Source organism: Gopherus evgoodei, chromosome 2 (genome assembly GCF_007399415.2).
Source record: "Gopherus evgoodei ecotype Sinaloan lineage chromosome 2, rGopEvg1_v1.p, whole genome shotgun sequence".
Lineage (NCBI taxonomy): Eukaryota > Metazoa > Chordata > Testudines > Testudinidae > Gopherus > Gopherus evgoodei.
In genome coordinates this window covers 75,020,747-75,032,443 of record NC_044323.1, presented here as the reverse complement: position 1 = coordinate 75,032,443, position 11,697 = coordinate 75,020,747, and the positions used below count along the sequence as shown (strand labels likewise).

The window sequence follows — 11,697 nt, the reverse complement described above, 5'->3', positions numbered from 1 at the left end:
GGGGGTAATAGGAGCTTATATAAGACAAAGCCCCAAATATTGAGACTGTCCCAAAAAATCGGGACATCTGGTCACCCTACGGGGGGAAAGGGATGAGGGGGTGGTGTCTGAGTGTAGAGGACATTAGTATTAATCACCAGGCCTCAGCATGAGAGAACCTTTCTATTCAATTCCACCTTCTAACACATGGGTGATTTTTGCTCCCAACATCAAGGAGAAACAACAATCTTATCTCTCAGCAGATTCAATTCTTAAAACCACGTGACAAGGAGCTAGGCAAAGGAGAGCGTGCTGAAGTTCCCCTCCCATCTCAGCATATAACACAGCATTTCACAGGGCTTAATGCTTCAGGGAGCCGCTGTTGCAATGTGTCGCAAAAACACGCAGCCACCCATTGCTTTTCTTTTATTTATTTTTTTATTGAAAGCTTCATCAAAGAAAACAGAAGTTTAAACCTAACATCCACTGATCTACAGAAAGCCCCACGAGTGGGAAAATGGCAGCTATTAGGATTGTGGTACAAATGGAAAATAAAAATTAAAAAAAGAAAGAAAATCATAGCAGTACAGCTCGTTCAGTGACAGTCTGAGATATCAGCACTATGATGCCCTTATAAATAAGATTCAGAATTGAATGGCTCACAGAGGTGCTTTGGTCGACAATACGGATACGGCAAGGTCTGTTTTAAAAAACCTCTGTTTCGTTTATGTGAAACATTTTCATGATTGGAATTCGTCTATTTTTAAAGCTGCTTTGATTTTTCTTAAATGGAAGCTTTTATTTATTGATTTTTAAATGGGGGGGAAAATGAAACGTTTCTGTATGAATTCTGGATGCTTCCTGGTTTCACAGGTTTTTCCTTAAAAAAGGTGGGGGGAAAGAGAGAGGTGGATTTACTTATTTCCTGGGCAGCATCTTTATTAATACTTAGTTACACTGAACATCATGTTCTCCTCTCTAAGCTTCATTTTTGGAGTTTTTCAAAATATGTGACTGTAAAATCTGCCAGACATAAATATGTCACCCGAGAGACAGAAATCAACAGTAAGAAAATATAATTAATGCAACGGGCCCAGTTCTTAAGAGGTGCTGAAAACATCACAGGATTTGGCCCTATGAGGAAAAATGGGTTTGTGGACGGTCAATAGCTAACATTTTGCATTTTCTTACAAATTGTTATTAAAATGAAAGGAACTCAACTATCATGGGCATGGAATAAGAACAAGAACAACTGATTTAAACACAAGAGTTTTTCTCATCATTGGAAGTAAAAGCAACTTTTTTTGTACAGCTTTTGTCATCTTTTTCTGTTTAACAAAGAAGACATTCATAACGGGGAGATTAATGGTCTCTTCTGCATTCTCTGAGGCATGACGAAGAGTCTCACAGGTGCGTACAGCATTCCAGTCTACTTGGATGATATGACCGAAGTGGAAGGCGGGTGCTTCTTCTGAGAGAAAAATAACTCCCTCCCTCACTGACTCACACTCCAGGTTTGCTGCTTGAGGATTCCAGAAATCCACTTTGTTGAGGAATATAAAAAGTCTGCTGCTGATTCAACCCTTCTTCTGCTAATGTTTGTGCATGATTGTGTGTTTGCATGTATCAGAAATGAAAGGAATCACCACTACTGGAGAGAAAAGAAATGCCATCAAACAGAAAAGATAGGTTCACTGGAATAGCCAGCGTGTTTCTGTTTGCTTTTGAATTTCCATCACACCGTTAGTATTTCTTCAGTTCAGGTGGGCTTCCTAGAAAATCTCTAAAATCCTTTGCCCCAGGGCACTTCTTTTGCATCAAGACCAATTTCATGTTAAATAAAGTTCTGAAAAGAAATCTTAGCTGTGTGTGGGTCAAACATAACTATCTTCTACTACCACATTCAGTCTCATCACTAAAAGTGGATTGATTCATTACTTTAAGCCCATTATCACTCTTTAGCATGACTCTTACCATAGGTACAGTTCAGTGAGTGAGTCTCCTTAAACCTGTTTCATTCATGTCAAGCTCAGTATTAAAATGAAGAGGCTGACTGATAAGCACTATCAAACTTAAAATTATGAACCAAGGCAGCTTGTTACACAGTAAGTATTAATCTCATCCTTCAGTACCATAGACAACATAATATAGATCAAAATACTATGACATATTAAAAATAAACTTTATTACAATGCAGGCTTCCTCAAATTTGCTGAATTTTGGTACACACACATACATAAATAATACCCTTCATTTGATTTTTACTCAAGTAAAAATCCATTTTACTGCTTAATCCCATTGCAGAATCCCTCACTTTCCTGATCACCATCTGTCATCTTCCACAGTTGTGCATGCAGCCACAGCAGAAGATAACACAACATGATGAAATTGCTCTAAAATAAATCTAGTTCTGCATTACATTGGATGTCTCAACTATCATGTAAAGACAGTCTAAACCCCTTGGCAAACAGAACCATACAAGTATTCATCCACTAGGGACATTTCAAGAGTCCATTTCAGCGCAAGGGAAGACGAGGGCAACCAAAATTCTAGGCCTGACTGTCACAGGTGACCAGTGCTAACAAAATCAGCAATAGAGCCAGATAGGAAGAGGGCTCCCTAAGCATTTTAGTTCACTTGGGACAATAAGACTTTTCAGTGCCCTGAATTAGGCTCTGGATATGTCACTAGCAGCTCCAAATACAATATATTATATTGTATTTAGTTCCATCATACCAATTAACTTTCAATCGTCAGTGACAACTACGTATTCCGAATTTCCCAGCGTATTTCTAACACCTCTCATTGTCATTTATTTGAAAAGGAAAAAAAAAGTCTAAAATTTGACTATTTACAAGAGTCGGATGTGATGGGAAGTACATATGCAGCTCAGCTTATGGATTTTATTTTATTTCCAGACACTTGGGTTAGGCACCATTGCCTTAGACTTCTGGAGTAGTTTCTGCAACTTTTCAGGAACTCTCCTGATATTTAAGGCTAAATTGGCATGACATAGGTACTGAAAGTACAAATTCAGCACTTTAAAAAAAAAGCCACTAAGAACCTTGTCAGCCAGAACATGAAGGAAATCAGCTTCAGTTTTTTGAAGCAATTGGGTATCTCTGTTATGATGATACCTGAAGGGCAGATAGGTGTGCTGCATTCAGTAGATTTCATCTGTATTCTTTTACTTCACCTTTGATTCTTACAAATAAGGATTCCCATCTCAGCATTTTCTGAATTTTGAATATGTTATTTCTTACCTGCTGATATATAACTGTTTACAACTGATGAACTACCAATTAATCAATACTGGGATCAATAAAATAAGATAATTAATTGGATTTATAGGACCCTTTGTCTTTCTTTTTCTTCTTCCCCTTTTTTGGTTTTTAAACAATGTTAAATGTTGTAGCATGGCAAAAAGTTAAACAATTCTAACACAGAATGTACTTATAACAGTTTAAAGTGACAGGCATCCTGATACCTCTTTGCCTGACCGGCTTAATAAAAAAAACACTGAGATTTTTTTTTATTATTTTGAGCAAATAAAGTAAAACAAAGTTTCTGAATGTATAAATAAAGCAGCAGAGTTCTGAATAGAAACAGGAAGGTACCTCAGCATATTCATCAGCCACATGGTAGCTACCTTGTAGCCTCATTGTTGATAGTAAATGAGACCTTTTTGTGTGTCACATTAGAATTTGTACAGAAACAGAACCACATGTATTTATTTCATATTCAACTCAGTGGTGCCTGGGGATCTCTAGTTATACAAAGAGTTCACACACAGAGTGTAAAAAGGAAGATAATAAGGCTAGCTTGATTTTTCCCATAACTTTTGCAAGGACAAAACTCGACTGTCATTCACAAAAAGAAAGCAACAATGAGGAAGCACGTGGAACAGAAAGGAAAAAGCTAGAGGTCTTTCTGTAAGATGGAAACACAACTTTCTTTCCCCCCACGTTAGCGTGGGCCAGATTTTTAAAAGTCCTGAATAACCACAATTCCAGGTGGAGTCAACAGGAGCTGGGAATACTTTAGCCCTCCTGAAAACCAGGCTCTGTAGCAATGGCAGTTAACCAGACAAGATCCCATCCCTCTCTTTCACATGTTGCATATTTAGCAGCCATTTGCTTGGGTAACCCACCCCTTCCCACACCCCACTACATTACAAAATAAGGTATTGATTTAGTAATTTTAAAAAAATACGTGATTTAAAAAAATCTGTTAAACCTCAGATATTGTTTAGTCAGGGTGGCTAAATCAGATTGATCCAATATAAATATGCTTTAATTTTTTTTTAATGGATACCCTGTTTTTAATGTACCACAGTGAATGTGGTGAAGCGTCCCCTTTTTCTTTGATGGACGGAAGTTTTCAGTTGTTTGATTTAGTTTATAGGCTGCTTTTCTTTGTTCTTTCTGCCTTAAGAAAAAAAACCACGCGTCTTGTTCTGACTTCGTTCACCCCCCGTTTGTTTGGAAAAAGCAAGGATTTTAATCAGGATTTCTCTGTGCAATAGTTGTTATTTCTAAAATAGATTTCAACTGACTCAATTTATTTACCATTGTCTTTTGACTAATCGTACCAATTAATGATTGTCAGCCAATGTATTAAGACAACAGAAATCATAGGTGAGAAAAGTAATTTTTAACTTCTTGCCTGCTTGAGCATGCAAACGTGAGTAATTTTTAACTTTCTGCTTGTATGGGAGAGCTAAAATGAGAACAGAGATTAAGTTTGCTTTCTCTGGCATCTAATAGGTGACCCAAATGGATCACTGAAAAACTTCAGTACAGAATCAAGGTGACTATACATGTTGCAAGATGACAAAGACTGAGGTGAGGAAATGAACCTGTAGGATATTGGAATTCAGAAGGAAGACTGTAGTTTCCATAGAAATACAAAAGACCAGACAAGGTAACATAAAACTTGTAAAAATTAAAGCCCATCTGGATAGTCGGTAACCCAGATCTCTTCATACTCTGAAATGATGCAAAAAACACAGGAGGTACAAGCTTCTAGTACCAACTGCTCTGAAATGATCATTATAAACATATGCAGTAAGTAAAAAACCAGTGGAAGATAGTTTAAACAAACAAGAAAGTAAAAACTGGTCCGGCCATGTAGGTCAAATAAAGATAAAAAAAGAAAAAAAACCTCTATCTCCTGGACTGCGTTAGGGTGTCACTTCATCTTTGGTATAAAATAGGCCATCCATAGGCTGCATTTGATCACAACTAGGAAAGACTACAGAAATTGTCAACAATTTCTTCTATCTATTGCTTTTTTGCACTTTTTTTTGACCATAAGCTCCTATCTACTTAAGTTTTTTTAAATGCTCTTAAGCTAGGTTTTTGCAATGTGACAAGCAAAGCAGACTAAAAACTTCTTAAAGCTCATAAAAAAGATTGCAGATAAAAAGCACTAATGCTTTTGCTAGCGATCACACTTTGAAAATTAAAAAAAATCTGCATTCTGCAAGAAAAAAACCCTGCATTCTTTATAATGCAGTTATTTTTTTCTCAATTCAATAACTTTACTGTAAAATGCTTTAGCCTTCTAGAATTTTTTTTGTCAATACTTAAGACAAAGTTCATAAAAGTTCCAGCATTTTTCCAATCCTTACAGTTGCCACAGTTCCTTTATCAACAAGTTTTCTCCAAAAGAAGAAAAGCATTTTCTTTTAAACTGTACAGTTTTTTGTTGTTCACCCCAAAATCTCAGTCTGTTAAACTTCTGCACCAGCTGAAACCAGTGTGAGCAAGTTTCAATTCTTTTTCATTTTTTCTAATAAGACATAGACATCTTGCCTTGAGAGCCTCTGACGTCCTTAAAATTAAGGCAATTAAGATTCAAGATAAACTTACCTAAACATTTCTAAAAAAAACCCCAAAACAAAAACACACTAGATTTAAAACAAGAAAGAAAAAATGTAGAGAAAAAAAAGTAGCTTAATTTTTGAGGAAGACAATTAGTTTTCTTGTCAACTTGCTTCCTCTTGACATCCTCAGTTTTGATGTTTAAAAAAAAAAATCTAGATACACCTACAGGTAAATTCTGAATTCAAATGTTCGTCCTGATGAAATGTCAACTCAGTGTTTTTCCTCTGGGTCTTTTCTTTAATTAAAAAAAATATAGCAAAAATAAAACTGTCAGACTACATGACGGAACCATTTGCACAGCACATAAAAACACTGTTGTGTTTTCATTGGGAAAGTAGAAAATTAAAAAAAAAAAGCATTCATTTGATGCCTGTGCAAACTGGAAGCCAACTTCTTGTTCAATGAAGTTTCTCCATTCAAGGCAAAGATTTCAGACCGACATTCTTCAGTCCTGTTTATTGTCTGTGAAAACAATTGTATTAAAGCGGTCATTAAGTCAAAACAACTTTGAAATAGGCTCCTGTCCTTTTTTCCACCCAATTCCCTTTAAAAGGCATCCAAGCAAAACTAACTTTGCAGCTGTTTAAATATGATACAGCCACTAAACTGAAAATAGTGAGGCCAAAGCAGAGAAATCCTACTTTACAGGCATTCCTACTCAGTGCAGAAGGATTTTTAATCTTATTAATGCTATGGTTTATGCATAGTCCAGCACATTGAAACGAGACTATATGTATTTACATAACTTTAAAGCTTTAATGTTATGTAAACACTTCAAGGGTAATAATGTATGAGAAAGAACTCTCTTTATATTATTAAGTGGCACCATTTATTTTGGACACTAGTATTAAAATGAAGGCTAAACTTAAAATAAAAGGATAAATTCAACTTGCAAATAAGAAAACATTTTCTGATTGTAAGAATAACTGGACCATGGAACAGTTTGCCTAATGAGCCAGTTATGGCTGATTCAGTAGAAACATTCATGCTGATAATAAATAAAAGTATATAGAAACTGTAGAAAGTACATGTACAGTCTTTCCAATTTAACGCAGGGGACATGGTCTAGATGACCAATATTACTGCATCATTAAGGCAAAACAATTCAGGAATGTTTTTGAATGTTCCTAAAATGGAAGCAGCATCACAAAAACGTAATTGCACCATAGTATTCTGTGGCGGTGGAGCTACTGTTGACAAATGTTGTCTATTACCGTATCATCTATAATGCTATAGTTAAGGGATGGTTATTGATGCTCTTTTAAGCCTCCACATTTAGGAGTTTACAGCTCTTCTGTAAAACTCGTCTCCAGGTGGAAACTCGACATAAGAAAAGCCAATAGTTTTCCTTTTGCCAAATTTTAAAATATTTAGTTGGGATTTTTTGTTGTTGCTGTTTTAACTCAATATAGATATTTTTAAAAGAAAAGAATCAGAATGCTTTCCCATATAGCTCCCTTTCTGGGACTATGTCATTATATGAAATAATTACAGTATTATCCAAACAAAAGAACAGACATTTTAAGATAGCGATGGTAGAATGTCAGATTTGTCTATTTCCTTATGGATTTTCCGAAGCATTGACCTACTCAGATATTTGTTGGCATTCTGTACCTGTATACTTAGGGGGCAACTGGAGGCAACCACTCTTAGTAGGGTCCCTGCTACTTATCAGGAGGATGGAAACTGTGAGTGGATCTGAGAAATCTCCTACTATGCTTCAGAGAAGGCTCCACAAACATCACCCTCACACAAAGACTTAGTGGTTCCTGAGAGGTAGCAACCTAAATCACTGATTTGTACATCCTATCTCCTACTCCACCAGAGGAGTTCCTTACCTGTGCCAATGAGCCCCACACTTTACAAGCTGACCAACATTTATGCATTTAGGTGCAAAGTTTTTGCCACTGAGTCTTTAGCATTCTCAGCTAACTCATAGTTTGTGTTCAGAGTTAGCCCTGGTGTAAGGGGGAACCCATTTCACAGGAGCGTTATGTTTGTCTTTGTATGCCTGTTTGCATTGTGGTTGTTTGGCCATCCTTTTTCTTCTAGAATTTCTTGAGTTCAGGTTTTTCTTCCCCTATATACAGCCATTCAGGTGTATACAGCCTTCTGTGATTTTACTGCCTATCCGAGGGTGTTATCTGGATTGTCGGCATTGCTGTCATTAGTGTAAGCGAGTTATTGTGCGTTTCCCTGGAAAGTTTCTTGTGGGACCTAAAATCTGTACTCGAAAAAGAGTTTCTCCCAGGTAGAAACATCATGCATTCTTTAATCTGGTACTGGATTTATCTTCCCGGAGAACCCAAAAATCTTTCTTTCCTACTTAAAGCCTGAGAGCTGCTGTCCAGCAAACAGACCTTTGCCCAGAGGCAAGAGGGTGGAGTTCCTGAGACAAAAGAGTTCGCTCTAACTTCACTTTCAAGATTTCATATTTATATATGTTAATTTATAAGAAGATTTGAAGGGGACAGAGATTCCTTTGGTCTAAAATGACTGAGGTACCTCCTAATGAAGTGAAGTATTCTGCTCAGAGCTGAAGGATAGAGAGCCAAATTCATCCATGGTATAATTTGCTCACATTACTGGATTTATGCTGGGGAATATTTGACTAGTGTATCAGCCTTAAATTTGAATGCACTAAGATGATATCACTATTAAAAACCATCTAACAGGGTAAATGAAAGAATATCTTTCCTGGCCAAGAAAGAGAAAAATTTTCACCAGTTGTCTAGTTTACACTTACCTACAAGGCCAATACAAAATCTTTATCACATCCAGTTCAATTTCAAGATATTCTTATCTATTTGTTGGTTGTTATTTTCTGGTTAGTTCACAGAAAGATACATATAATTAAAGAAGTGATTATAACATCCCTCCCATGAGCTTCTAGACAATTCTTTTGTAAGTTTTGCATGTTCCCTTGGCTATAAATGATTAGAATCAGCATCTAATCAGGTTAATTACTTCCTCTCCGCCACAATGGAAATTATTGTCGTATACTGGGCATCATTTTCATTATTGCTAAATGTGCTTTTAAATTGAAAAATATATATTTATTCAATATGATCTTTTGTAACTGGTGCGTCTGAAAAACATTTTAACTTTTTTTTTGTTTGTTTTTTTACTAGAAATTGCATACACTCTTTCTGTATCAAGCACCTCCCAAGTCTTCGCATTTGTAACCACAATTTGCAGACACAGAAACAGCTGGCATGTTTCAGCAAAAAAACAGAAAAACAAAACAAAAACATAAGAACACCATCTGCTATATCAGTCATGCAATAGCTGAGTATGTGAGATGAGGGATATTCTCAGAGAAGATGGGAATCTTACAGTGGAAAAATCCAGCAGTCATTTTAAAAAAGAGCTATAATCTTTGCAATATAGGCACAAGCCCAGCAGAAACTTTCCCCAGCTACATGTTGGGGGCATCTGAACTTAAGTCTTTTTGCTTTTAGACTTAAGGGAAAGGGAATTGGAAAATGAGAATGATTAGAACACAGTGATCCCTTCAGAACACAATGATCAGACCAGGCAACCAGCATGGAGTTGTCATGTATATTTTTCTCTTGGCCCATTATATTCTCTAAGTAGGTTGCCATTATTTATTTTTATAGGTATTAAAGAAAATGATGGCAGAACGGGTACACAAACATATTGTGCCTCTGAGTAAATCAGACATATAGAGAAGAGGTGTGTGATTGGCTCCATCTGTAAAATACATACTGGGCCAAATTCTGCAGCAATAAACAATACTGATGATGTAAGCTACCCATTGGGTACATGTACGTGGGCCAAACGGTGAGTATAGCTTGCACCAGTCTGGCATTCAGTTGGTGTGAAAAACAAGTGCAACTTAATGCTGAGGGGTCAAAAAGGCAGGTGAAGTAACCAACTAGATGGATATGTTTCTATTCTGTTCCATTTGTTTTACTGTGCCTATCGCCATGGTATCTGAGTACCTTCCCATGATGCATTAAACTGGGTCCAGCATATGTCACGTGAGGATCCTTCTTCACTTCATTCTCCTCGTTGAAAGCTGTGTGTGAATGGGTTTTTTGTGTGTGAAGTGCTATGTACTCTCATTGGAAGGCCAAGGCAAAAGAGAGACCTTTGCACTTGGGACAGGGGTTTGGTGTGGTTCATAATAATTTATGCTCTGTCTTCTGCACAAATAACCTCTCCTTTCTGAGTAACAATTCCACTGTGGCACCGGAGCAGAAGACATGAGGGCTGTTCTGTTTCTAGAACATGGGGAGAACTTGGCTCAATCATTAAGTGCATTGAAAATAAGGTTGAACTTTGAACTTATGGTATTATTATATGGGAGCAAATGCAGTGAGCAGAGGCCAGGAGTAAGATAAAACAGCCCCCCTACCTTTTCTTGAGGTTGTCTTTCCCGCAGCACCCCTTTCTTCTCTCTCAAAGTGCAAGTGACACTAGTTTTGCACAACCACTGGATGCCATTTACACTACTTTGTCAGTTACATTCACATCCTGAAAAACTAATCACCAGATGTGGAACTTACTGCTCCATTGACATCACTGGGGAATTTGACCAAAAGTTGTAGCCTCTTAACACCTGATTGGGATTTTGCCCAGTATGCTGATTGCTGAGCCAATGTCTGGTGTAAAACCAGAGCAACTCCACTGAATTCAGTAGAGCTACTCTGAATTTATATTATCAAAATTGAGAGCAGAACCGGGATCTCTGTATTCCAAACACAATATCATATATGGCCCTACCAGTGACTAATCACAGTCTTACTTACTTAGACTGTTGGTAAGAATATGCAGGTGCATGTTCACTGGATGTTTCCACTGTCATCTGTTGCTGTTGACCACTGGCTTCCTGTGATGAAGATGCTACTGTCTGCGGAGAAGTATCAGCAACGACACCCTATGGAAGCAAACAGGGACACAAAGGTCTTACTGATATTAATCACATGATGGGGTTCAGCACCATCTCATCACTTCTTTATTTCTGTGTATCGGTACCATTGGTTTGCATTGTTGAGAGTGTCTGGGATAGCAGAAACCACATGCTGACATGACATAAATGCTATCAATTTACAAAGAGATCTGGCCTGGCAATGAGAAACAGCCTCAATTCACAGAGTACCTGGAGCACTGTGCTCTAACATGCGGTGGTGAAAAATATCTACACATTATGGGGGAAATCCCAGCCTTGCTGAAGTCACAACGTTTCCATTGACTTCAGTGGAACCAAGATTTCACCCTGTATACGTTATTTTTATTACATATGCATGGTCGATCTGCCTTTTTTACCTCACTTACACTGACTTTATCTTGGTCTAACATTGACTTCTGATTTACACTGGTGTGAGAACAGAATCAAGTCCCACAGGATTTTGCAATATATTGTGCTGTAACACACATGGTGCAGACACTGTAGCATGCTTCAAACAATACTGTATTTGCATTGATGTAGTGTTTTTATTTAGAGTGTTTTCCCTTTTAAAATAAATTTAAGACAAACAAAAGATTTTACCTAATAGGACGTTGCACGAATGAGGCTTTGAGGCATGTATGTTTGTATGTATTCGACATTATATGCATTTGCCTTGAAAACCTGCAATTACAATTATTTCACTGATAATTTTTTCTCCTATTTTGGCATTTTTTAGTTTTTTACATTTCTATTGAAATTAGCCATATTCTGTTTACTTCTGTGCTTGTGTGCATCAACCACACCAATGATACCAGCAGCGCTCTTCTGGGAATTGAATGTAGTAGTAGATTGCACTCTGTAGAGCCAGGAGAGGGAGCACAAAGCACTCAATTTTGTTGTTATCTGAGTCCTATA

The 11,697-nt window shown here is 37.1% G+C and overlaps 1 protein-coding gene across 2 annotated transcripts in view; it reads right to left on the bottom strand.

The window, feature by feature from the left end:
• Window positions 1-433: 433 nt before the first annotated feature.
• RBMS3 (RNA binding motif single stranded interacting protein 3) overlaps window positions 434-11,697 on the bottom strand; it is a 580,573-nt gene continuing 569,309 nt past the window's right edge. The window contains exons 12-13 of one of the 2 annotated variants that reach the window (XM_030551001.1): window positions 10,643-10,770; window positions 434-6,329 (exon numbers count right to left, since the gene is read on the bottom strand). In XM_030551001.1, the coding sequence (XP_030406861.1) occupies window positions 6,323-6,329; window positions 10,643-10,770 (135 nt within the window). In that variant the 3' untranslated portion in view covers window positions 434-6,322. Of the gene's footprint in view, window positions 6,330-10,638; window positions 10,771-11,697 lie in introns of those variants that run through there. The other variant, XM_030551002.1, reaches the window with a different exon arrangement.